At 57.0% G+C, this 26,983-nt stretch overlaps 1 protein-coding gene across 1 annotated transcript in view; it reads right to left on the bottom strand.

Moving 5' to 3' along the window:
- The window catches only part of TAF4 (TATA-box binding protein associated factor 4), a 66,954-nt gene that overhangs the window by 7,920 nt on the left and 32,051 nt on the right, over nucleotides 1-26,983 (bottom strand). The window contains exons 3-15 of the mRNA XM_041732701.1: nucleotides 22,627-22,793; nucleotides 21,284-21,403; nucleotides 18,742-18,861; nucleotides 18,094-18,216; nucleotides 16,175-16,264; nucleotides 15,369-15,614; nucleotides 13,205-13,352; nucleotides 12,724-12,838; nucleotides 10,710-10,879; nucleotides 10,270-10,400; nucleotides 9,390-9,515; nucleotides 8,960-9,016; nucleotides 8,424-8,543 (exon numbers count right to left, since the gene is read on the bottom strand). Coding sequence (XP_041588635.1) covers nucleotides 8,424-8,543; nucleotides 8,960-9,016; nucleotides 9,390-9,515; nucleotides 10,270-10,400; nucleotides 10,710-10,879; nucleotides 12,724-12,838; nucleotides 13,205-13,352; nucleotides 15,369-15,614; nucleotides 16,175-16,264; nucleotides 18,094-18,216; nucleotides 18,742-18,861; nucleotides 21,284-21,403; nucleotides 22,627-22,793 — 1,733 coding nt within the window. The remainder of the gene's footprint in view (nucleotides 1-8,423; nucleotides 8,544-8,959; nucleotides 9,017-9,389; nucleotides 9,516-10,269; nucleotides 10,401-10,709; nucleotides 10,880-12,723; nucleotides 12,839-13,204; nucleotides 13,353-15,368; nucleotides 15,615-16,174; nucleotides 16,265-18,093; nucleotides 18,217-18,741; nucleotides 18,862-21,283; nucleotides 21,404-22,626; nucleotides 22,794-26,983) is intronic.

The raw sequence follows: 26,983 nt of genomic DNA, 5'->3' as shown, positions 1-26,983 counted from the left end.
AGGGGAGCCCAGCCACTGCGAACAAGACTACCTGTGCCCTTAACCACCCTCAACAATACCCCCGCAAGGCGAAGATGCTCGTGCACACAGTATCTAAGGCCGCATCACCTGTGCACGAGGAGAGACGGCGACGGATCCGAAGGCACCGCGTTGCTATAAAACAGAATGAGGATCTTTCTGAAATGAAATCAAGTTCTGGGATGTATTAGTGAGAATGGCACGCTGCCAAAGGGTGCCTTGCCTGCACCTCAAGGAAGGTGAAAGGGGGGAAGAAAACACGCACAGGTGCACTGAGTGCACATGGACTGCGGGGGGGCGGGGGGCGGGGGGGTGGGGGTCATGACGGGCAGCGCCCTCTGTCTGCAGGGCTCTCCTCACTTCTGATCCCTGGAGCCCTGGCCACGCTCCGCCCACCAAACTAAACAATTAAAATCAACCAAAAAGTAGGGGAATCCAACATGGAACACAGGCAGCAGCAGGAGAGCCTAAAGCTGCGCTGCGCTACGGAGTAAGGACTAGAGCCGCGGTAAAAGCAGCGGCAGGAAGGAAGCCCACCCGAGCAGCTTCGAAATGCAACATTCTGACCGGATGTTGTGATGCTAAGTACAACAAGAACGGTGCAGAAATATTCGACACAGCTTAGCAACTCTGAAACGTCCTTATACTTCAGGATCAAACAAAAATAAGGACACGTGGAACAAGAAACCAGGTCTCCCACATGAGACACCAGGCACGGCCAGGAGGAGCCCTGTGGCAGCAGAAGAGAAGCTGAGGTCCACGTACAAGCCCGTTTCCAGCAGAGACAGAGGGACAGAAACAAAGCAAGTGTGGCCGAGCGCATGTGGCCCTCAAGGAGGGCTGGACACAGGACACCCAGGAGCACGGCCAACAGAAGGAGCCTGCGCTGATTCCATGGTTATGGCAGGAATACCATAAGCTAAGTCTGGAACATTCTGCAATGTGAGAAAGAAAGAAGTCTACAAAAAGTGAGGGGTCATGAGAGGTCATAGGAGCTGGCCGAGGCCGAGGCCACGTGGGCGTCCAAACATGGACAGTGGTGACGGAGGGTCACCCACGGTACAAGCCAAGTGTACACACTAACATGGGTTAAGTCACTGAACGAGCAAGCAGGAGGGGGAACAGGGCAGAGGCGACAGCTCCCTTTACAGCAGAACCACGGTTAACACACGCGTGGGGCCAGAAAGACAAAACCAGTCCCAGGCAGAGAGCACAGCCGCCACTGCAGAGACAACTGCTTGGGGACGCAGGAGCCCGCGGCACAGTCAGCCGGCAGATGCCACCTGAACCCAGTGGTCGAGGTGATCACGTGATGCACAGACAAGGGCACCCTATCAGCTTTTTGACATTCTAGCCAAAATTACGGAGCCTGGATCTAGTCATGAAAAAACCTAAGAGGAACCCAAATTAAGGGACTTTGTATAAAATACGTGACGTACACACTTCACAAGTGTCAATATCAGGAAAGACAAGGACTGGGAAAGACACCAAGTTAGGAACCACAAGGTCCTGGGTGAGGTCCTGCAACACAAAGACATCACCAGTGGGAAAATAGGGCACTCACACGTGGAAAAAATATTCGCAAAAGAAACATCTGCTCGTGGACTATCACCCACTCTGCAAAGAACTCACAAAACAAGAGGAAACACCTGAATAAAACTGGGCCAGGGGCAGCCCGGGCGGCTCAGCGGTTTAGCGCCGCCTGCAGCCCAGGGAGTGATCCTGGAGACCCTGGATCGAGTCCCACATCAGGCTCCCTGTGTGGAGCCTGCTTCTCCCTCTGCCTGTGTCCCTGCCTCGCTCTCTCTCTCTCTCCCTGAATAAATAAATAAAATCTTAAAAAAAAAAAAAAAACTGGGCCGGGCAGCCCAGGTGGCTCAGCGATTTAGCACCTGCCTTCGGTCCAGGGCATGATCCTGAAGACCCGGGATCGGGTCCTGCATCGGGCTCCCTCATGGAGCCTGCTTCTCCCTCTGCCTGTGTCTCTGCCTCTCTCTCTCTCTTTCTCTGTGTCTCACATGAATAAATAAATTATAAATAAATAAATCTTTAAAAAAAAAAAAGGGCCAAAGCCCTGACCAGACAGACCCCTCACCACAGAGGACCCGCAGGCAAGCCCCTGAACTCACGCCCCTCGGCCTGTGTCACCAGGAAACGCCGGCGACGACGAGCGAGATGCCCGCTCACCCGTCAGAAGGGCCCAAGCCCACCGCGCCCACGAGGCCAAGCACAGGCGGGGACGTGGGCCAGCAGGGCTCCCTGCGGGGCCGGCGGGAAGGTGGGACAGCGCGGCCACCGGGGAGACCCTCTGGAGGGCAACGCCGACAAGCCCGAGCCCCCTCCTACCCTGCGCCCCAGCGCCCGGACGCCCTGGGATTTGCCCGCAGGAGCTGAGAGCCCACGTCCACGATCCTGCTCACGGATGTCCACGCGGCTCTGCCCGGAACCGCCCAAACTGGGAAGCGGGCAAGGCGCCCTGGGCAGGGAGGATGAGTCCGGGGCGGTCCGTCCAGACGACGGGCTGTCACTCGGGCTGACGTGAGAAGACGCGGAGGACGCGTGTCCCTAAGCGAAGGAAGCGCACGCGGCGTGACTCCGACCCCGTGACCTTCTGGAAGAGGCACAAGTACGGAGACGTGGACGGACCGGAGGGCGTTGGGGCGGCGGGAGGCGGGGTGCGGGCAGGGGGAGACGAGCGCGTGGCGCGGGGGGACTCAGGGCAGGGAGACGGCCCTGCGTGATGCGCTACAGCCGATGCCCGTCGCTGGGCGTCTGTGCAAACCCGCGGCGCGCGGCGCCCGGAGGGACCCGAGGGCCAACCGCGGACTGTGGGTGATGACGACGTGAGTGTGTGGACTCATCCTTGCAAAACCAACACCACTGTGGTGAGTGATGAGGACAACGGGGAGGCCGTGGGGGTGGGTGCAGAGAACCTCCGAGCCTCCCTCCCCGTTCCCTTGTCGACCGACAACTGCTCTAAAACAAAAGTTTATTATACTTCTAAAAAATTAAATTCTGAAAAACAAAATCAGATAAAGTCTTGTAACAGCCTATGGCACCAATGACTCATACTGGGGGGAAGCTGAGTGAGGGGTACACAGAAACACTCACGTTTCCCTACTTTTCCATGCATCTAAAATCAGTTCAAAATGAATGGGTTTTTAAAAGATGTATCCCAAGGAATTGCTCCTAAACTCGAAAAAAGAAAAGGATCAGAGTACTACCTCTGATGGGAGGCACAAAGCAGAGACTCGGTGGTAACCACTCTGTAACACACAAGCATCCCCCCAAAGCCCCAAAACAGCCCCAAAAACAGGCAAAAGCAACAACATACGAAAGAAGTCCCCAGAACAGCCTCTGGTGACCTGCCTCCTTCCGTGTCGCTCGGGGTCCCCGTGCTTTCACTGCCAGCTGCTGCCTCGCGGCCGGCTCCCCCCGTGGGTTTGGAAGCACACACTTTTCCTAGTCCCCAGCACAGACTCTGGACGCACCTTAACACCTGAGTCAAAGTTAATCAATATGCTTTTCCCCTCTGCCTCCTGCCCCTCCCGGCACGGGGACCCCAGCAGCCAGCGTGGCTGGGACCAAACACAGGGAATAACGGGAACTCGATCTCTCACGGAGAAGGACTCACAGGCAAGGAGAGGGCGAAGGCTGGGCAGGAGCCCTGCGTGCAGACTACGATCCGGGTGTTCGCAGGAGCGAGACGGGTGTTTCAGACACAGAAAGCGCCGCACACGCATCTGCACTTGCATGAACGCCCCTGGGCCTGGAAGGAGCCGTGCAGCGAACAGCACCCACAGAGCTCTGACCCTGGCCTCCACGCACCATCCCCGCCGCCACCCCCTACCCCTGGAGGGAACCAGGGCTCCTGGCGAAGCGCCGGAGGGGCGGGGAAGCACCAGAGGCCCCGGGACGCCTCTCGCCAGTAAAACCGTGATGCTTCAAGAACGAGGGAGATACTTCAAAAGGATAGAGAAACCAGCTTGAAGGAACTTCCACTGCCCAAATCTAGAAATAATGAGAGTATTGATTACAACCCACTGAATACACAGGCGTCCATGGTCCCTGCCACGGGGATGAGCGAACAAACAAACGGAGCATGAACGGAGGAGGGAAAGCTCTTACAGCAGAAGGCAACTAGCAAACGCGGAAGGTGCAACGGACAAAGGTCCTCACAACCGGCACCTGTGACGGCTGCCGAGAGGCAGGCGGGTGTGAGCAGTGGATGCCGAGGCTGGTGGCGGTCTGAGGAAGGACGGCCTCCGCATCGCCCTGAACAGCTCCTTACTAAATGCCAACGCACACGGACGGAGTCACGGGGATCACACTGCGGAAACACGGCTGAGCCGACGAACCGGGGAGCAACGTGCAGGTCAGCAGGAAGGTCTCCACACGGGCCTCCGGATGCGACAGACCCAACCGCCTGCCCATCGAGACGGGGGCACCTCTGCCAGTCACCCCACACACAAGCCCCGGCCTCTTCAGTACCATCCAGAACGGGGAGATTCGGAGCAGGCTCATGTGGCGTGCCAGCTGGATGCCACACGTCCCTGCACAGAGCAACAGAGACGCCGCTGGGCCGCTGGCGAGGTGGGAGCAGGTGGGAGCAGGTGGGAGGGCGGGCGGACTTCCTGCCTGGGAGGCTGTGCGGCACTGGGGGGCGCGGGACATCCCATCACAGGAAGACTATGCAGGTCCATACAGGCAGTGCACACGCACACACGGAGACACACAGACACCGCGATGAGGTGCGTGTGATGCAATGTTCAGAACTGAGAACTCAGACTAATGGAGTTCTATGTGCTGCTACTACAACTTTTCAGTAGGTTGAAACTATTTTCAATTTTTTAAAAGTTGTATTCAAAAAAAAATAAATCACTATACCCTGGGAAAACAGCCACAGGGGCAGCTGTTTCTTGGTCTTCCCAAAGGCCCATGGCAACTAGATGACAAAACCTAAAACCAGCAGACGACACAGCAAAGCCAGGAAAGATGAGCCGCGGGCAGCCACAGGCCGGATGGCACCACAAAACCGTGTGGCACGAACTAGAGCAACACCAGTGGGCACTGGCAGGCCTGGAAACCCCAGGAGCCTGTGGGTCCTCAAAAATGGAGGCAGCCACTGAGCCGGGGGCTGGGCCTGCCCTGGGCCCAACAGCTCAGGGCCTCACACGGATGAGACCAGGGGATGGGAAACTGAAGACGAGGAAGACAGGGGCAGCGGAGACCAGGGCAGCCCGAGAGCACGGCGGGTGGACACCGGGGGCCTGGGGAGAGCAAGCAGCCGCACCTCCATCACCGCACGAAGACCACATCAGAGGGGCTCGAGAGGTTCGCAGACTACCTCAGACACCATCTCCTCTTAGAAGTTTAAGAAAACTAAATTCATGGGAAAGGAGAACCGGAAAACACAGAGGCCAAATCCCACATGAGTCGGGACAAGGGAAAAAGGAGAGAAAGAGGATGAATGACATCTCTACCACGAGAAACACCATGAACACATAATAATAAACAGACCGGAACTGTCACGTTCTACCTTAAAACAAGCTAGAAGACACGAAGAACATGGTCGCAGTCGGGAGAGAACAGAAGCTGGATCTGCAAACTGTAGAAACGAGGTGCCAGAGGCAAGAAAAATTAGAAAGGGAAGTTGTGAACGAAAGCCAAACCACAAGAACGGAGCCGTGAGCCCGAAAGAGGCCGCCAGAGGGGGGAGCGGGCAGGCAAGGGGCAGGCGAGGGCGGCGTGAAGGCCGAGGCAAGGGCGACACGACCCCACCACTGGGACGTCTGCAGAGGAAGCTGGGCAAACCCACCGAGAGAGAAGGTGTTCCCGAATAAAACAGATCTGAAACTGCTTGTGAAGGACTCAACCCAAGAATGCCAACACAAGATAACTAATTCCAAGTAAAATTAAAGGCTCTTTAAAAAAAAAATCCTTTGGGCAAAAAGAACACATGACATACAAGAGAAATAAAATTAGACCATCATCAGGCTTGAAGAGCAACACTGTACGCTGGGAATAAACGTCCAGGGTAACACGTGTAAGGTTCTCAAGGAAAGAAAACGGGAGGCATGGATTTCGGCTACGGAAATGTTCCTTTAGGAACACAGGACACGGACTGACTGTCATCCGTGTGGATGACCTCGGGGATGTCGTCCCCACGAACAATCCGAGACTGTGGCACAGAATGAGACTCTGCATAGACACCACCAGTACTGCAGGATGGTGAGCCAGGGGAGGGTGAAAGGGACAAGGCGAAGACATGACACCCAGACAACACACTACGTCAGTGGGAGTCAAGAGTGTGTGCACGCCATGACAGGCCTCGCCGAAACCCAGCCCACGTGCACGAAGACCTCCCTCCCACCGCGGCCCCCAGCCGAGACATCACAGGGCCTTTCCCCGGGAGGACAACTTACTCCCTAGGGTAAGAGCCACCCCGACAAAGCCTAGAACCAAACGTGGACAGGGAAGGCGGAGTGTGCAGGGGCGTCCCACAGGCCTGTACTGACCCCACAGTGAAACCCAAAGCACACGAGTCAGGGTGAACCGCCTGCTAAAGCAAGAGTCAGCACTCTCCAAAGGAAGACAAAACCCAGTCTCTCAACCTGTCACCCACCATATCCAGCATCGAGCAACAATCACGAGACGTGCAAAGAAACAGGAATGCATGACCCACCGTTGAGAAGAAAAGCAGTGAACGGAGTGAAGCTGAGGCAGCCCAGATGCTGGCCCTGCAAACACATCAAAGCACCTTTGACAAAGAGGCCAGAGGCATGATGTCCCGGGAGCTGTGCTCTCTCTCGGGACATGAGCAGACAGGGAATCTCAGCAGACTCAGAAACCCTAAGAAAGACCGACGGGAAACCCCACAGGCACAAATACATCAGCAAGTGAGAGCTGCCCTGGGTGGGCTTCACGGCTGCCTGCCGATGACACGATCGACGCGGTCCGGGAACCTGGAGACTGCGATCAGGAGAAATCGTGCTGAGGACAAGAGAAGATGAAAGACAACTGAACAGTGCCCGAGACCCAAGGGCAACATCATCAGGTCTAACATATGTGTAACTGGAAACCCCACGAGGAAAAAAAAAAAGACCAGCAGAAAAAAATTTTGAAGAAATAAAGGTCACAACGTCACAAGGTCTCAAATTGGAGGAAAAACACGGACCTACAGATCTAAGAGCCCCGACCAGGCTGAATGTCAAGAGAACCAAGTCTAAAGACAACCCAGACAAACATCTAAAAATTAAGACAATAACCTCAAAGCGGCCCGAAAAGGGAGACAGCAGGCGGAGACCTCGGTGGGCCCAGAAAGGCAACAGAGCCGCCCCTTCTACAGGACCGCGCCGGGCATGGACCTATCACAGCCAGGCATCAGGTTTATGAACGAGAGTTTTGCAATTTGGGGAAACACACTAGGAAAACTCCCACCTTTTTTGTGATCTGGAACAAGACAGCACAGCACTGACGCGGGAGTGTCCTTGCAGGCGTGCAAGATGCCAGCTGTCAGGTAGAGGGGCCCAGGGAACAGGGCGGGGGGCACAGCACAAAGGGTGCCTGGTCCTGGGGCACAAGTATCCCTCTTGGTGGGCCCTTTCTGAAAGTTAGATGACATCCATCTGGATATGCTCCGCATATCCAAGAATGTAGAAGAAAATAAATCTTAAATGAAAAAAACACTGTCAACCCAGAATTTTATATTAAGGTAAAATATCATTCGAAATTGAAGGAGAAACATTGCCTCTTTCAAGTACACGGAAGCCGAGAGAACCCGTCGTCAGCACACCGCACCACAAGAAACGCTGGTGCTGCCCTGCGGGCCCAGGGAACTGCTGCCAGCGCAAGCCCGGCCGCCGCCACCGCCAGAAGCCGTAGGGAAAGGCCAGGCTTGCTTTCTTCCTGTAATTTACTCAAAAAACAAGTCACAGTGTAAACAAAAGTAGCAATACCCTAAAGTTAGGTTTAGAACTACATGAAGATATCACCACAAACAAAACAAAAACTAACAAAATCTTTTCAGAAACAAAACAAAAAAACAAAAAAAACTAACAAAATCTGAACAGAAACCAGCACGGGCCACTTTCCCTCACGCCAGGCCCCGTGGCCCCGTCCCTCCTCCTCCAGGCCTGCGTCACGCACGCTGCTCGGGAGCGGGCGCCCCTGGAAGGCGCTCCAGCAGTTAGAGTCGCCCTGCGCTCCCTGCCCAGGCCTCTAACCTCACGGCATCCAATCACAGCCATCACTTCCTCACAGAAAGAACTTCCATCCACAAGTCGACGTGACACAGAAACTCCAAGGGACATGGCCACATGTAAGGCCAATTCTCACATGTGTCTGCTGACCAAGAGGTGCCCCCGAGGCCCCCACCAGCCCTCGATCGCTGTCGTGCTACGTACTTCTGTCCCCGACCCCGGTCCTGGAGAGTCCACTTTCCTCTTTTTCCTGGGCCCGATGGCGGCGAGTGCTGTGAGGTTGGCATCGCGCTGCCTCATCTGTGCCAGCTCTTGTTGCTGCATCTTTGTTTTGAAGAGGAAACGAGGACTGTCATTTCATGCACATGACTTTTGCTTATCACAAAAGTAACAGAGACATCAAAGATCTTCAGAAACTGTCTAAATTAAAATTTCTTTACTGTTTTGACTGTAACGGTAGGTTTAGCCTGCGATCGGAAAAATCATAAAGCAAAAACACGCTCATCTTTAGAAGCTCAGAGAATATGACAAACTGTGTAAATATAAAGACTGAAGAGACCCCATGAGAAATTACTGTTCCATCTAAAAGCAGAACACACAGTTGCCCTCTGCAAACATCTTACATAGCCTCATCACAGAAATGCCACCACTTTCTTCCCCTTTCTTTGGTTGGACGATTAGGTTACATAAGAATCTATTTTCAAACGTATAGTAAAGATTTTTTTATTAAAAGAGCTTACCTCTTTTGCCTTCTGTTTCAACCTTAATTGTTCTGGATCTTCTTGTCTGGATCGAGACTATTTTTTTAAAAAGTAAAAAAATATTAATAATAATGAGCGAACTATCATCTAACAAAAGACAAAAATATAGCCTGCACATCATGGAAAAAAACAAACTCTTAATCCAAAGAAAGTCAGGCCCACTGGAGAAGCGCTCAGAGGCGGTCATCATCCCGCCCACCGGTCACAGGAGCCTGACAGATGGCATGGCAGGACGGCCCGCAGGGCTCTGGACGCAGGTCCACGTCCCACCTGCAGCCCTCTCCTAAATCACACGCATCACGTCTCCTGCAGGGCCAGCCCCCAACACAGCGCCAGCCTCCCGCAGCCCTGAGCGCATGCGCGGGTGCTCAGGACCCAGGCCAGGAGCAGCCCCAAGTGCGGTACTTGCCTTGGCTGCTCGCATAAGGATTTCTCTCTCCTGCTCGTCTTTCCTCTGCTTTTCAATTTGATCGAGCTGCTCAAAAAATTTAAGCTGAGCCCGGACGTCACTTGCCTGCTCATATCTATCATCATCCTACAAAAAGGTAAAAACACAGTCATAAATTTGGGGCCTGGGCTGGACAGGCTGCACATCATCCCACCTCCCAAAGCAAGTCCTACATAACTTCCACACCTGACCCCTCATCCCCAGACGGCCTGTGTGTGACATGCTCTGCAGGTTAACACGCACACAAGTGAGTCTCAGGCAAGCTGTGCTGGGGCTCGCGGGGGTTTCCACTCTGCACACTTTGTTACTGTTCCTTTATTCTAACTGCCGCTCTGACGGCACCGGCCTCACACCGTCGGCCCCTCTGGGTACTGCTCATGTGAGGGAGGGAGGAGGAAGGCGGAGCCCACCCTGCAGCCTGCCCCCGGAGGCTGGGCTTTAGCACAGGTGACCCTCCACGAATCCAAACAGAGCAGTGGTCCGAGTCACGGGAGCAGGCGTGGGCCAGAGCCCTGAAGGTCTGCAGGAGCGAGGGTAAAACCAGAGGAGGCTCCCCGAGCTCCAAAGTGGGGGAGGTCACCTCCATCCCAGACCCAGCCCAGGCTAGACCTCCGACGTGCACCCTCATGCAGACCCATCCTACTTCCCAGCCAGGGCACACAGAGCCTGAGGCCACCATGGGCTCATGGGCTAATGAGGTGGCCTCGTCCCCAAAACGTAGCTCCATGAAACACTCAAAACCAGTGTGCCACCCCCACGTCTGGTGCAGGAAGAGGCTTCCCAGCACCACTGACCAGGAGTCCACAGCAAGTGCAGCCTCTTTGGGAAGCCAATGAGTTACCTTATAAGAGAAGTTCTTCTGCTGAGCAGTTTCTGATATCTTTTCTACAAGGTTCTGTAGCCTCTGCTGCGTAGCATGGGATACGTAACTCACTACATCTGGATGCAACTCCGTGATGCCGTGTTTTTTACCTGGGGGTAGGCAACACTTTACAAACGTCGCTGTTCTGTCGTCCATGACTCACCGCTTGGAGCAACGTGAGGACAGCCCAGGCAGGCCCTCGGGGCGGGAGGGGTTGGTCTACACCCGCTGCAACTACCTGAGGACCACTGGCATCAGCCATGTAGGACACGGGCAAAAGGCGGGACAAGGCACCAGGCGTGTTCGCAGAGGCCCACATGCCCCGCCAGGAGCTGCCGGCAGACGGCAGCTCCACTCGGAAGACTAAGCCACACGGGCACACCAGCAGTCCTGGGGATGGCTGCGGGGCTCCAACGTACCTATTTCTAAGATTCTTCTTTGTAAAGGCGCTGGTAAGAGGAAGGTTTCGTCCTTACAGGACCGTGTCAGGGTGCCCACTAATTCAGAGTTCGTGGCTAATATTCGTGCACTTTCTTCTGACAGGTTCACTCCCGCCATCGAGGCCACATCATTGATGTCATCGTCATCCCTTCGGAGAAGAAGATAATGCTGACTGAGCGAGGGGCGCGTCAGGAGGTGCACTTGGGGGGCCTGACCCAGTGGGACCCCGTGTAGAAAGCACACCGATGCCCTCTAGGTGTGCGTCCGCCAGCTCCCTCCTGTACCGCGCTGTCACCTGAACGAGGAAGGCTAGTGGTTCTTTGAAAATGAATCTGTTCTTTTAAACGAAGGCCCAATGGGGCTTAAAGCCACACAAGCGTCCTGGCGTGAGGACGTGTGCAGAGGGCCCCCCCAGTGAGGGCTAAGTTGAGGGAGCAAAACCCAGCAACACTGTCCTCACTGCTTCAAGGAGTTTGTTCCAAGTGAAACCTTTCTTTAAAAAGTCAAAGAGCATTAATTTATTCTTAAAACAGTAGCAGTTACAGAAAAGCCGGAGTCCAGGGTGTGGGACTCTTTCTTTCCCTTCACCCGCAGGAAAGCTGCCAACCCGAACCCCCTCTCCTCCACCCTGTGCTCCCTGCACCCAAGGGCGTCCCTGCATGGCTCTCCAGCCTCCTTAGCCTGGAATGTTCCTCAGCCTTGCTCTGGTTCTTGTGCCTGTGACACCTGCAAGGCCACAGGCCAGGAGTCTTGCAGCACGTCTGTGTCCATCTGATGTGTCGTCCCCACCCCACCCCCAACTCGAGACAAGAATGTCACACAAGCTCCGCAGAGGGCTGGGTCTCCTTGGTCCCTTCCTGACATGCTCCGAGCTCCAGCCCTCGGGGGTCCCAGCCCGCTTCCCCCTTCCCCATAAGTTTCCCATTCACTCATTCTCACAGGCTCGTGCTTTCCCGTCTCATCCGGTGGGCACAGTCCGTTCCTACAAACATGGGCAGTGAGGAGGCCCTAACTAGGCAACTCCTGTTGATTCTGATGGTGTCCGTCCACCCCAACACTGCTTTCTGACCTATCAAGATGCACCAGCTCCCCCTGCGAAGACCCCAGAACCAGCCTTTCTAAGGTGTCTGGGTCACAAGAGCAGAACAGCTTTTAGAAGACACAGTCTGAGCACGGGGTGTGCTGGCCGCCACGCCGGGGCGCCCCCGGTGCACAGAGCAAGGGGCTTCGTCCAGTTCCCCCTACGTGTGTAGACACTGAATCCCGAGCTAACCCAGCCCCCCAGGGGCCATTCTAGCTCACTCTTCTGCACTTCTAACTCCCTCCCCTGGCAGGAAGACACCAGGGTTCCCAGTGACCCTTGCTCTCTTACTTCTCTGACCTGCCGGCAGACCCCCTTTCCTCATGGATGTCCTCCCCACCCCACCAGGCGCTGGCCCTCCATGCCAAGGCCCCCAGGCTCAACACCCTCCTCACCCCACTTGGGTGCAGATGAGGCTAGGGCCACCAAGGCTCAGCACTGCTGATGCTAACTCTGCTCCACCAGCCAACAGCTTCCCAGACTTCTGGGAGGGAGCAGCCCCGTGAACACCCCCGAGATGCAGGCCCTCTCCTGCTGCTTCACGGTCATCCACGTCAGCACTACAGCCTCTATCCCGTGATTCCCTGACACGTAGTCCCTCGCCCGGCTGCTCATCAAGAGCCCATGGTACAGCATTTCCACAAGTTTTAAAGTTAAAAGAAGGGCAGGTGAAGCGCCCTGCACTACAGCCGTGATGCACTCAGAACACTGAGATGAACATCATAGCGACGGGTTTTCCATTCATTCATTCATATACCAAAAAGCGCTGCTTAGTTCCTGCTACGAGTCTGAGGCACACCTCCCTGCACAAACTTTGCGGAAAAGGTACACACAAAGGTCAAAATGAAGCGGGAGAAGAATGCAGCGTCAAAGCTGTAGTCGTGGCTGCCACGGGGCGGCCCTCTCCTTACCGAAACGAGCCTCCCCCAGGCTCCTTGAGTTTGTTTTTCTGCGCAGCAGCTGCTTGAGCCGAGACGGCAGAGAGAGCTTTGGTTCCAGGTAGCACGGCGGGCTTCACCACGGGGACTGCAACACAAGACACCAACGGTATACCCACCAACGGGCCGTGGGCACGCTCCGTGGAAGCCCCCGCCACTGCTCTGGAGCCTGGCGGCCCGAGGGGCGGGCATCGCCATGGACCTGCCACGATGAAGCTGGTAGAGACGCCGGGATCCCAACCCAAAAGTACAGGCAAAAGCATAGCGCGCCCCCCCACCCCCCCCAAGCACTTACTCCTCTGAAACCCATAGCCCTCTGGCAAGTGCAAGAGAGGCTGGGAGTGGAGCGATCAGCTGCGCTGACTGGATCTGACTCCCACACCCGCCCCCCCATGGAGGTGACGGCCGCACGGTGCTGCCCGGGCAGCCCACGGCACCGAACGGGGGCCCTCACCTGGCTGCAGCTGGTTCAGCTGGATCTGCTGGGGTGCGGTGAGCACGATGCGGCTGTGAGGCTGCCGGAGCGCGACCATGGGCGTCTGCGTCAGCGTCACCTGTGGCGGGCGGATCAGCGCTCCGGGCTTAGGCGGCTGCTGGATCACCTGAGGCAGAGCCGCGGGCCCATCAGCACACCCCCCGGAGCCGCCAGCACCCGTCCCCGGCCAGGGCCCTGCCAGGACCGGGACACCTGCGTCAGGTGCCACAACAGAGACAAGCCCTTGGGGCAGATCTGCACAGGGGGCCTGAGGTCCTGAGGTCGGAGCCGGAAGGAGGCAGGCTGACTTGGCGGGCTGGCGTGGAACACAGGCCTTCCCCCAAATTTCAGCAGAGGGGATACGGTTGCTGAGGGCTGCAGGCCCACTTTCCCTCCTCCACAGGGTCTCTAAGAGGTGCGCTGCCTTTTTTACACTGGGGGGAGGGGGAGGTCAGATTTCCCAAGTCCTGCCCTGAACTTGGTCCTTAAGGAAGAGCCTCTCCGACGGCCTCCCCATCGGGGCCTGTCTACACTCATCACCCCAGGCTGAGCCCAGCCCTGGGCATGTCCCTGCTGCCCCCTTATCACAGGCCCACGGGGCATGGTGCTGCCCTGCCTGGAGCTGTCAGCTGGAGCCCGCTCCCACCTCGGCCTTCACCTGGCTCAGCCCCTGTGCCCGGCCTGGCGCCGTGCCCCGCACACAGCTGCGCCCCCCAGGCCTGCAGGGCCGAGCCCTCTCTGGGGCCAGATGCTTCAGGACTTTATCTCAATGTTACAAAGGTGACCAGCTGCATATGCCCTGGACTACGGGACAGCTGCTGAGGGACAGGGCAGTGCCCTGCAACCAAACCGTCTCCACGACAAACCTATGAAAAATCACACATAAAGAAGAATAAAGATAACTATTGCCTCAAACTGGTTCACGTCAGGTTTTGCCATAAACTCAGGGAAAAGCCTCAGGTGTGTGTCTCTAAAGGCTTCAAGGCAGGCAGGGAATGGGCCAGGCTTGGGCCTGAGCGCACTGCTGTCCCCCCGCCAACAGGCACACCACATCCAGCAGGACCAGGGAAGTGGAACGCAGAAGTGACCCTGCCAGCCAAGACTGCCTCTGACTGCAAACCACAGACAGCATCGGGTTGTTCACCTTTCAAGGAAGGACGACTACCCACCCATTTCTCTTCAAAAGAATTCTCCTTTGGCATAAATTAGGCCCAGCGGTTAGGGGAGTCCCGTACATACAAATCTCTGCCCCTCGGCGTGACTCATGCACACCTTTGGCCCCCTGTCCCGAAGCTCCCAGTCCCGTAGGCCAGATGCTCTGACCCACTGAGAGCATGAGTCCCTCACCACCCGTCCACACAAAGACAGAAGCTGTCCCCTGAGCAGGTGGGAAAACAGCCTGATGGACTCTGGTCGCTCACTCGGTTATGAAGTGGCTGCTGCAATAAAACACGTTCTACAACCTGCTACCAAGTCACAAGGCAGCCTGCACTGCGGAGGTTTTTTAACTGTGTGTAAGGAACAAAATCCCCTTCAAAGTTGAAAAAAATCAACTGCCTTTCTACGTCTGGGGAGCCCAGCTGTCTATGGGAGCACATTTAAAGTACAATTCTTCCCAGCAGAGATCTCCCTTCTCCAGCTGCAGAACTCAGAAAACTGGACCCACATTGTAAATCAGCGATCAGTAGCCTGGAACTTTATCTCACCAGGGCCCAAACCACGGCTCCAGAGCCGGGTTCAAGGTCGTGAGACAAGAGACCCACCGCCATCTGCCTGACATATCGTCACCAGGCACACACAGTTTCCGGTCTTGGGGTCATTATGTCCAACCGAAGGTCATGTCCCACTAAAATTCACAGCAAACACACCATGATCCTTTAAACCATGAATACCTCCCCCAAACGATATGGGTAACAGACCAGTGGGGTTAAGAGTCAACATGCTTATTTTATGTTCCTGAGCAAGAAATCACAAACTTGCAGGGCCGAGGCCTCTAGCTCCTGCTCGAACTACTCAGGCAGCAGCACCCAAGCTTGTCCCTGGCGGCAGCCTTCCCGCCTGCTGGAGGGAGGCTTCCTGAGCCGGGGCCGACTGTGGGGGGCAGCGGGCAGCGAGGGGATGGGCACGGCTCTCGCCTTCATACCAGTGGCGTGGGCTGCCCCTGCTTGCCAACGCCAACCTGTGTGGGCTGCGTGAGGCTGATGACAGGGGGCTGCAGAGCGCCGGTCACGGTGGCTGCCGTCTTCCCGGCCGTGCGCTGGGCTGAGCTGCTCAGCACCACGGCCGTGAGCGCGGTGGTGGCCTGCGAGGCGGGCGGCGGCTGCTGCTGGCTCTGCTGGATGAAGGCCGCGGAGTCGGGGGTCAGCTGTCTCAAGGCGGGCAAGCTCCTCTGGGCGGAAAGACAGACACAGGGTCGGCGGCAGCACAGGCACCGGATTCCTTCCTCACAAACCCAGAAACCTCCAGCTCTGAGAAACAGGACTCCAGCAACACCATGTAGGATTTAGAGCCTTAGAGCCTCTGCCTCTGGATGTTGGGATCAGCATCCAGCACTCACAAGCCCTGAAACCGCCCCCGCCCCTCCCCCCGTCACCCAGCAGGATTATTCTCCGTGAGAACCAGCTAAAATGTTTAGAGGAGAGACAAGAACGGTATTTTTACATCACGGCGTCAAGGGTTACTTAGGAGGGCCGCCCTGATGCCCTGAGCCCTGGCTCCTCACTGTGAGCCCCGCCTGTCAGCTTCTCTGCTGGGGCTCAGTCCTCGGCCCGGGCATTGCACATCAGCAGCTGCAGCGTCGGGGGCTTCACAACATACAGGAGAGCCGCCCGACGGGAAACTTAACGGGTCCTCAAGCCCAGCGGGGGCACCTGCACACCCCTCCTCCCCTCCCACAGGCCTGCTGCAACCTGCCAGCATGCAGGGCTGCACGGGGGTCCTCATGATTACCTTCAGGAAAGGCACAAGGTAAGGTTGAGGTGAAGAATTAAGTTCCCGGTATAATCTACTAGTGAAATCTTCTGCTTCAATTTTTCCATCCTTAAAAACAAAAAGCACAACAAAATCTTCCTGTGAATAGAAGTCAAAACACATCTCTACTCAACATGCACTGGCATCCTGGTGGGAATCAGTGTTCTTTCTGCCAGGTCTTGCATGGGACAGAGGAGACAGCATAGAAGTCAGGCACGCCGTCACAAAGAAATAGTGACCGACACCAAAGACTCACAGAAGACCCTAGGAGGACGCCCCGGGAAGGCAGGGACGCGAGTGCCCAGACGAGAAGGGGCACAACTCCATCCTGGAAACCAAAGCAAGTGTGGTCTGAGGGTAGGGAGGCTAAGAGAGGTGGGTAAGAACGGGACATCACGGGCCATCCCCCAGAGGAGATCCTGAGAGGGGAGACCCTCAGCCAGGCCTGCCGACACCTGGGGTCCCCACAGGAGAACATAAGCTTCTGCTCAACCTGTGCCCTCTTGTTTGGGGTATTAGCAACAGACCAACCCAGAGCTAACTCATGCTAAGTTCAAAGAGGGAACAGCCAGGAGTGTCCACAGTGCCAAGAGGTCTGGTGGGAAGGGTGGAACAGGGGTCCTGGCACGCTGACGAGAGCACAGCGGGAAGATGAGGGTGCAGTGTCGGATCATCTACGGAGCAAGGGGCGGCGAGACCCAGCCAGCTCCTTGGTGTGGGGAGGACCACAGACAAGGGACCGTGGGGATGGAAGAGAAAGGCATTTATTTCAACAGAAATTTTCATTAGAAGGTAAGGATTGTTAAAATAAAAAGCCAGGAGTCCTTGCTTCTTGTGGGAGACAAGATCACTTTTCAATCTCTAAGTTCCCTGAAAATATTTAAGTACGTGGTCTGAAACAATCACCCGTTTGCACTTCCTTCCTTTCTAGACCAAAACCAGCATGGCCTGTGAGCAGGGCACAGAGCCAGTCCCCGGAGGAGGATGCGGCATCTCTGAGAGAGGCTGTCCCGCAGCCCATCACCCCAGCGTAAGGGACTCCTCTCTGCTGCCCACTCTCAGCTGCCTGCACTGGGAAGACACGCCCAGAGATCCAAGAACCTGAGCCGAAAACCCCAGGAGCAGAAAGACAGAAGCCCAGACACCAAACTACCAGATTTCCTCAGCAAAGGAAATCCAAAGGAAAGAGAAGAGCAAAGAGGGACATGAGGCCAAAGGAGACAGAGCGTCCGCTGCAGTGCCTGCTGAGAGCTTAGCCCCGGCTTGAACAAGCCGTAAGCAGCCAGGAGGGGGCCGGGACCATGCGTTGCGTGGCATGGCTACATTTGCAGGCTGACCACGCGTAGTCGCGGTCTTTAACAAGTGCCCTACTGTGCCGAAATATGTACGGGACTGGGGAGGAGAGGGGGAGGCAGTGGTGGGGCGCAGCAGCCACAAGATTGGGTGTGACTCGGACCCTGGAGAAGCTCGGAGATGGGGCTCAGGGCTTCACCAGACTCCGTTTTCCACTTCTGACAGGTTTAAAATTCTCCACTACAGAAGGTAAAGCAGAGATATGAGAGCAAGCCTGTAAAATGTGCTCCGTTGGGTGTGTCTAATATGCTTCTGGAGCCAACAGGACACTTCCAAGTGGCAATCAACAGGGCCGGCTCTCTTCATGTGGATGCCCTGGGATGCGGCCAGGCTGGCACACGGCAAGGCCGCAAAGGGCGCCAGCCTCCACGCGGTACAGGGCAGGGCGTCCATGGCAGCCTCTCTACGAAGTCCCCAGAAGGCTGCCCCAGGCCCGGTGCCCGTCTGGGCCATGCACACCTGTGGCAGGACGTCTCCCCTCCCCAACAGACTCCGCGCATCCCACAGACGCTCTCAGGCCAAGGGGCTCTGGGTCACGCTCTTACCAGTAGGCTCTGTACAAGTTCTTTCACGTTAGCAGCTGTCTCTGTGGACTGTTTACCGGATGAAGCCAGCTTTATTAACGTAGACAGAAAATTTTTACATTTCTTCACGTTTTCCATTGTTTCCTGGAATTAAGTTAAAAAGATTCAAGTGAAAACCTGTTAAGGCAGATTTCCATCACAGGGTCTGGGTCAACGGAAATGCGCGTCTGTATATAAGAAACCTGCACTTCTCTTCTAAGTGTCCAATAAAATGAATTAAATGATGACACAGCTACTGAAGATGAGGGAAAGCCCTGAGCAAGGAAACGAGAAGGGGAGTCCAAATGAAGTCTGATCCGGGGGCTGAGAGATGCGCACGTGCACAGGAAGCTACTGCGCATCTAATGGGGACGTGGTCCTGGTCCACGGACAGCAGCTTCTGTACGGCCCACGGGCCATGTCCTCAAAGGCCACTGTCTGGGCTCCTGTCATGGTGGACTTCTGTGCAGCCTCAAAGCCCCAAGCAGGGGCCAGGGCTGCTGCCCTCACACCCCGCCTCAGAGAGGCCAAGGTCCCCGGCCCTGGAGGAAGGGAGGCTGCGGGTAGGTGGGTGGCGGGCAACAGGGCACCTCGAGGCGCCTCTCGTCCACCCCCACGGGGGGCACTCACCGTGGCAGCTGTGGAGGTGGTGGTGGCCCCTGGGACCGTTCGCTGAGGTGTCCCCGTCTGAACAGCCGTCGCCGTCCCGAGGGAAGTTGTCTGGGCAGCGCCACCCAGAACCAGCTGAGGCTACGAGAGCCCAAAATGAAAGGTGACCACAGGCTCTGCAGAGATGACCCTCATGTCCCCCAGAAGGAAACAAGACTCTACAGCAGGTGGAGCTGCAGACAAAGGCCCCGGGGCCACGGTCCTGAGCGCCGAGGGATGCAGGATGGCCCACATGGCCAGAGACCACAAGCCCGGAAGCGCCATGCAGAGCCCAGCCTGGCATCAGAGTCCCAGGGTGGCCACCGTAAATCAGCTCTCCTCCAGAAACCAGACGCAAAACAGAAACACTACAGCTGAAACACGTCACCCGGCTTGTGCAGAGGCTGGAGACAGGGAAGGCTGGGGCATGAGGTCGTCACTAGTCACCCGGGGGGCGGGGGGCGGGCTGTGCCTCCGCCACCACACGGACCCTTCTCTGCTCTCCACAGGCGGGTCACAGAGAGACCTCAAGGCACGGGGGTTTCAGAGCAGATTCATGCGTGGGTGTGAGTGGGGAGGGGCCGCTTCACTGAACACAGGCGCGGGGCCCGCAGGGCGGGACCCCGGTGACATCTCCAGTGACATCTCCAGCCCTCGGGGAGGCCCCGAGGTTTCATTCCACGTGAACCATCACGACAGACTGGCCGGTTTCTCGCACCAGATGCTTCCAATTTATAAATCTAGCCTTCGATGTCTCTCCAACCTTCCAAACGTCACTTTCCAGCAGTTCGGGCGCAGGGACAGCGGCCCAGAGCAGGGCGTCCGCTCAGCCTCGGCCGCCCAAGCCAGCGCCAGGTGAGTCGTCTCCGGCACCAGCGACCCCCAGCTGCGGACCCCGGGCCCCTGCTGGCCCGCATCCTCTCCCTGGACGTCCTCAGGCACCACGCTGCAACCAGAGCCGGCAAGTGTCTCGGGCAGCCGGGGGACAGCGGGGCTGCTGCGGCTGCCAGCAGGAGCCAGGGCACCTCAAGACGCCCCCATGCCCACTCCCGAGGCCTGACGGACGCACGCTTCCCCGCGTGACCTGAGACCAGGAGCCGATGCGGGTAAATTCGCCACCGTACGTGATGCGGGAAAAGTGGCCTTTCCCTGTAACTGGGACTCAGGCACGCCCACCGGACTGAGCTCAGGACACAGAGAGCGTCCCAGGAAAGCCACCCTGTCCTGGGTGCACCCCAGTCGCGCCAAGCCCACCGCGGGGCTCCGGGTGCCCCTCCCACTGCTTCATAGAGCAGCGTCACCCACGCATGGTGCCACGTGGAGGCCAGGTGCCGCCAGGGGGATGGGAGCCCCCGGGGGGGGTGCGGCTCCGGGATGCCCCCCGCTGTCCTGCCCCTCTCTTCTGCCTCCTTTTCCCCCTTCGGGAAATGGTAACAGCGCCTACCCCGCAGCCCCGTGGTGGGGCTTACACACAATCAGCAACGATGTAAGCACAGTCCCAGCTCCCCCCAGAGGCCCGACACAAAGCGGCCAACGCTGTAAAACCCGCACTGGTGACCCACGCTGGTGATGGACACGCGTAAACACGTTAAGAACAGAACAACTCTGAACCACTTTGCTTCCGGCTGCCCCGAGCCAGCTGCTGCCCTGACCACGGGTCTCCTCCCCATTAGAGAAGGAGCCAGCCCAGCCTGGGCGCTGCCCCCTCCCCTCCTCGGCTTTCCCGACCAGAGGCTGAGCCGCCGGCACCGTCCACGCAACCCAAGAGGGCTCAGCGCCTGCTCCAGAGCACTCGCCTACCCACAGCTTAAAAGCGTTTTAACAACAAACACCAACCCCACAGGCCGACGGGGAACGTCTCTGGAACTGGACTTCACTCCTGGCAAAGGGCACAGGCCACGAGGGAGGCAGGCCAGCCAGGTGGCCAGCACACAGGCCCTGCGGCCACTTCCGGAAGCCCCGACCCTCACTTGTCTGTGCCTCACCAGGAAGAGGGGCCGAGAATCACACCCACTGGCGCACACAAGCATTGAGAGCGCCATTCTCAGATGGGACCCCCATCCTCGCCCCAACAGGTGCCACACCCACACGTCCACACCATAGATTCCTCTGCCTTTCGATCAAGTATCAACAGGGTGACATTTCGGGACACCTGGGTGGCCCAGCGGTTAAGCACCTGCCTTTGGCTCAAGGCATGATCCCGGGGTCCTGGGATTGGGCTCCCCACAGGGAGCTTGCTTCTCCCTCTGCCTGTGTCTCTGCCTCTCTCTCTCATGAGTAAATAAATAAAATATTAAAAAAAAAAAAAAAAAAAAAAAAAACTAAGTGACATTTCTAACTCTACTCCCAGCATAGCAGGAAGCTTTTAAACATGTTGCTGGTATGAAAATCCATGTGGCTTTAAAGGAAAGGAAGCCTGACCTGTCCCAGGTCAGCAGTCAAAGAAAAACAGTCTTCAGGACACCTTCCTCCCGAAGCTCAGCTTAGCACCCAGCACCCCAGCCCGCACCCACAGCCACCTCACCTGCACTCCGGGTGAGCGCTGCAGTGCCGTGTTGGGCTGTACCGTCGTCTGGGCCTGAGACACTTGCTTGATTATGGTCGTTGGGGTCACCTGCCGTGCAATAATAGGGGTCCCAGGTGCCTGAAAAACAAGCAAGCATCATCTAAAAGGAGCAACAAGTGACAGTATTTCCCCGCCACCCGATGCAGCACAATCAACCCTTGAGGACAGAACCGGGGCACCCCGGCGCATCCAGCCTCAAGCTACAGTCATCAACAAAGCCACCCCAATTCTAAACTTTTCTTACCAGAGGGAAAGTGTATGATCAAAATATGTATGTGCTGTAATCAAGCTACCGCTAGGCTCCTTCGCCCGAGTCTACCAAACACGGTCTTTAAAGAACGCGAATATCTGGGAAACAGCTCTGTGCTCCCGTTCACAAGCACTAACACAGGAAGGGTGCGTCCCTGGGTCTAAGGATGGGTCACAGTGCGGCAGAAGAGGAAGTAAGGGAGTGACCAGGTGGCCCCGACACCTCAACCCGATGGAAAGACGGCACGAGTCCCAAGCATGTTGGCGCTGACGCGGGCTGACAGCAATGGCGCTGGCGGTCAGATGGCAACTTGCACAAGTGACAGTGACACCACAGGTGTCCTCCGCCTGCATCTTACTTCACACAGCCCCATGGGCCTTGAGCTCGCTGCTCTGAGCCGTCCCTCGATCACGGGGCGCCCTGTGGGTCTCCCAGCACAGCCAAGGCCTCCATCCACAGTGCGGGCCTCCACCTCCACAGGGGACACGGCTGACTCCACAGGAACGTCAAGCCCCTGCCAGTCTCCACCTCAGTTACTAACAGGCCACCCAGTCAGGCAGGGCCTGAGTTACAACCCCGAGCAAAAAGGCACCAGGAGACAGAGGAGACGCGGGTAGCATGCTGGCACGCGCTCGATCGGAGTCAGGATGTGGACAAGACACGCCAGCACTGGGGAACCCGGTCCCCCACCCTGATCTCCAGGCTCAGGGCGCTTACCCCCAAAGGCCTAACTACACATGTGGAGGGCACGGGTGCCGTTTCACGCCACCTCCTAATGCTCCCACACGCCTCCCTGACACCAACAGGTAACGCACGCGGGGTTCACTTTGTACAAGAGGAGACTGAGGCACGGGAGGTGGAGTCAGGGGACAGCAGGGAAGAGACAGGACAGAGTCCAGGCCACCATGCCAGAGTTTCGCAGAGTGTGGACGCAGAGCCAGCTCCTCAGAGCCTCCCGATGGTGGACGGCGCATGGCCGCCCCTCTCCGCCCTCACAGGACACCTGCAAGACGCCCCACGGGCTGCCACCACCCGGCGCACATGCACTCACCTGTACGGTAGAGATCTGGACGGGAGGGGCACTTGTGGGGGTTGCAGGGCGGGGCGCCATGGTGGTCTGAGGCTGGGTCTGCACGTGGGCCTGGGCCTGCATCTGGGCCAAGGCCTGCTGAGGAATCATTAACAACTGCCCGTTCTCGCTCCGCACGAGGACCATACCTGGGGATAAAGGAGACCTGGCGTCAGGTGACGTACCCCGCACACACACGGCTGGTGAAGGTGCTGACCCTATCAGAGGGGAGCCTGATGGCCCTGAGAAGGAAGGAAAGGTGTGAGAGACACCCAGAGTCCCTGAACTCGAAACACACCTGCCAATAAAGGTGGCATGCAAGATGGGAACGTGCACAAGGTTTTCTCCACCGGATTCATGCCGCAGGTGAGTCTTCCTTTCAGAAGTCAGGCCACCAGCACGGGCCTGCAGGGAGGGCCTGGCGCCCCTCTGGGGAGGACGCCGGGCACAGGGCCCCATGGCCCCACAGCCACACACTGCACCCACAAGGCTGCCAAGCACACCACACCACTGCTCCTAGGGCAGCGGGAACGTGTAGAGGCAGCAGCCAGTTGTTGGGCCGCCGAGCCCACTCCTTGTCTGGGGCAGTGGGCAGCCTGGACTCTCCACCACGGGGCTGGGACCTCGGAGATACAGCCCAGCCACGGCCTGGGGTCCTGTGGAGCCGAAGCAAGCACTGCTCCTGGGAACCTGACTCCCGTCAAGCCCTGTCACCTCACCCCTCTCAGATGTGGGGGGAACGCTGGGCCTGTGGCTAACCTGGGCACCCCCACAGAGCCACAAAGACAGGGACGGCCACTCACGTCATGACGCTGGAGCTAAATCACTGGAAAGGCAGTCCCATCAGTCAGATTTGGCATTAATTTTAGCTTCAAGAACCAGCAACCAATTATGTCAGTGATTCTACTAGAAATAATCTATTTTACTGCTTAACTCTCACATTTCCCAGGACAAAGTGAGTAACAAACATCACACTCCTGCTCACACCAGACCCCAGCAGAAGCCCAGTGCCGCGATGCTCCAGCGGGAAAGGAGGCACCTCCACCGCACACGTACCAACCTCCCGCAGCGTGGACTGAGGATGATACTCTCCAGGAAGAAAAGGCTGCCCGGGAGCCTCCTGTTAGCCCCACAAGAAGCAACGTCAAGGCTTTCCCTCCTGAACCAAACAAGAGCTTCAGTGACCCCCTAGTCTGCGAGGAGCCCCTGAACCTCTGGGTCCTGCCTCCTTCGACAGCCAGCGTGACACCAAGAAATAGCCCCTCCCTGGGCTCACAGCTACAACCCCTGATTCAAAAGAACCACATTCATGCCCAGTAAGTAAGCTTCCCTCCAAACATCCCTTTTACAATAAACCATGCTAAAATTTAAAAACAAAACAAAGCAAATACCAGCTGCTGCAAATAACTCACTCTGCTAAAATCTGCCAGACCCAGGAGCCCATGAGCACACCTGGGACCCCACGAGAGGAAACAGGGCCAACTCCTCCTGATGCCAATCCCTTGAGCCCACTACCCCCTCGTCACCAGTCCCCCTTCCATCAGGAAACCCCGCTCTTTCCTCATTAGGAGGAGTGAGGAGGGACGGCAAGGCATCAGTGCCTTAGTGCCCCAACTTCAAGCTTGTTAATACGACAGTGGATGAACGTGCCTTAACTATCAGGTGCTTTTCTGCGTAAAACATTCCTTCAACAGAAACCTAAAGGAAGATTTAAATAATAAACACTCATGAAATAGTGAATGAAGCAGCAGCGCACTGTGCACACTGGGCGCCACAGAAGTGTGAAATGGTGCCGCCCGCTGTGCCGCGTGCCCGTGGCTACAAGTCGGAGAAGGAACCGCAAACGTTGCTAAGAAATGACCCTGGGACTCTAAGCAGGTAACTTCACCTCACGGAGACACTCGGAATACGTCCAAGTCGGTACATAAGGGGACAAGTGAGAATGACAGATGGAACTGGGAAGAAGGGGAGGTGGGCCCCCAGTGACCGTGACCCCAAGAACAGCCTCGTGGCTCCGGAGGCCGAGGGAGGGCGGTGTGCACACGGGAGTGGGCGCTGTCCTGGGGACACGCTTCCCTCCAGTGTCCCCGGCCACGATGCGTTACAGTCACTGATCATGCAGAAAGCACAGAGCCCCAGGATAATCACAACGCTGACAGCTGCATCAAGTGCCACAGTTTAATGACATTATCACAGTCTTGGATCTCGGAAACTCTCACTGTAACCACTCACTTCAAACAGATAACCTGTACAGCGTCTGCTCTTGCACGGACCAAGAAAACACAACTCTGTCTCAAAGTCAGCTCCCCTCTGCAGGTGCAACATGGGCTCAGGGAAGGGGTCCTGCGGGTGCGGTCCGCTGCCCCTTACACACGGGGCCACCTGGCACACCACAGTGCCCTCCTTCCCAAACACATCCAAAGCCCACTCCGCACACACGCGCCCTGGCGAGCGAGAGGAGGACTGCACACGCTGGCCTTAACCGTCTGACCCCTGACACAGAAAATACATCTTCTGTTTCCGAAGACCCTTCGGCGCCTGCCCAGCCAAGGTGGCCAGTCCTCGAAGGCAGTTCACAGGCAAGGTCAGGAGCCATGGACGGGCCTCCCTCCGCCTTCCCCAGGAGCCACTGCCTCTGCTCAGGATGCACAGAAGCCAAAACCAGCCTGTCTGCCCGAGAAACAACCCTGCCCAAGCAGACAGAACTTCAGATGTTCTTTTTTTAATAATTGTAACACTTTGCTGAAAATAGTGAGTCTGTGCAGCAAACAAGCAATGCAGAGACGTACAAGGAGAACAGAAGTCTGAAATCCCACGTCCTCTGGTCACCATGCACACGGAGGACATGCATTTCGACGGCGGTGATGAGAAGAAGCAGTCCGTGGCATTTCCTTCCTCTCACCGCTTCTATCGCAAGTCATTTCCGTGTCACTGAGCATTCTTCAAAAACACAGTTTTCAGGAACTACATAATACTTCATCCAAAATATATGTATAACTTCTTTATTGCTTAGGATATTGGGCTATTTTCTGGTTTTCATGGCTGTGAAAGCTCAGATTTTAAAATTACAATGCGCAGCACCAATGCCCTGCCAGGAGTTCCACAGGCCGCACCGTCTGGCAGAGCCTGGGCTCCTGCGCTCACCCACGCGAGCCCCAGCTCACCTGCGTGGGAGGCCGGGCCACCGCCCGCGGGCCGTCCCTGCTGCTCAGCATCGCGTGGACCGCCAGCTCTTTAGAGAGAATCCTATCCTTCCTCCAGCACCAGAGCTCAAGATAAACTCAAGGTTTTTACCCAATGTTACAGTTTCCATGATCCTTTTCATACCAACTTTTACTGTATTTTTAACCAAAATGTAGGTCAGCCAAAGCTACGCTACAGATTAAACAGGCATTTTTGGACTCGCCTGGGAACCTCCACCTGGGCGGCATCCCTTCTGGGGAGGCTCCTCCGCACAACCTCCTGTGGGGTCCGCACCACCCCCGCCTGGCCCATCACAGCCCTTCACGCGGGGGCCCGGCCGGGCACCTCTCTCAGGGCCACGGCTGGGGCTGTAATGACAGGAGCACGGCACATGGAAGGGTTGCTGGGCCAGGGGGACCAGACCTCCAGCCTCACCCTCCCCGCCACGAGGGTCTCCAGTGCTGTCACCTGTCAGAGCACGAGTCCACAAAGACTCAAAAGGCAAAGCCCTCTACCATTAAACACGTGCAAAAAGAAACTGCGCCCCGAACCCTGATGTCAACGCCAAAGAAGCCAGAATTGGGACCAGAGCCGAGAAAAGGGGCAGAGCTCAGTGTGAAACACAGCCGAGACTTGGTTCCTGAGTGGCTGCCCACCACGGTGCGAGCCGGAACCGCGAGCCGGAACCACGAGCCAGAACCACGAGCAAGAGCCTGGGGAAGGAGAAGAGGACCAGGGACCTGCTGGCCCCAGGCTGTGGCCTGAGAAAGAGCAGGGCTGTCCCCGGGGCCCGGGACCCAGAGTAAGAGCCCCAGGTCCTCCTGCCACACAGCCGCTGATGCGGACACAGGCAAAGCTCACGTCAACTACGGCCCAGGTGTTCCTTTCACTCTTGTGGCTTGCTGCCGGGGTACCGTGACTCCGGAAAGTGGGGGCATGGGGCTCCAACACGTGTGTGGGCGGGACCCCCAGGGCCTGGCACCACACCCACCTCACAGGTCTAAGTGTAGAGGGGACAGCACGCACCAACCGTACCGCTGCTGCGGTGCTGGCTCTGAAGGGCCCAATGCACACGAGGCCTGACCCAGGCTCTGGTCCCAGGGTTTTGGTCCTCTGAGAGCCGCTGCTCCATGCCGCAGTCTCCCCGCATTTTGGC

Source organism: Vulpes lagopus, chromosome 18, assembly GCF_018345385.1.
Source record: "Vulpes lagopus strain Blue_001 chromosome 18, ASM1834538v1, whole genome shotgun sequence".
In the NCBI taxonomy this organism is placed as follows: domain Eukaryota; kingdom Metazoa; phylum Chordata; class Mammalia; order Carnivora; family Canidae; genus Vulpes; species Vulpes lagopus.
Note: the sequence above shows the minus strand (reverse complement) of the source record. Positions and strands in the feature narration are given on the sequence as shown.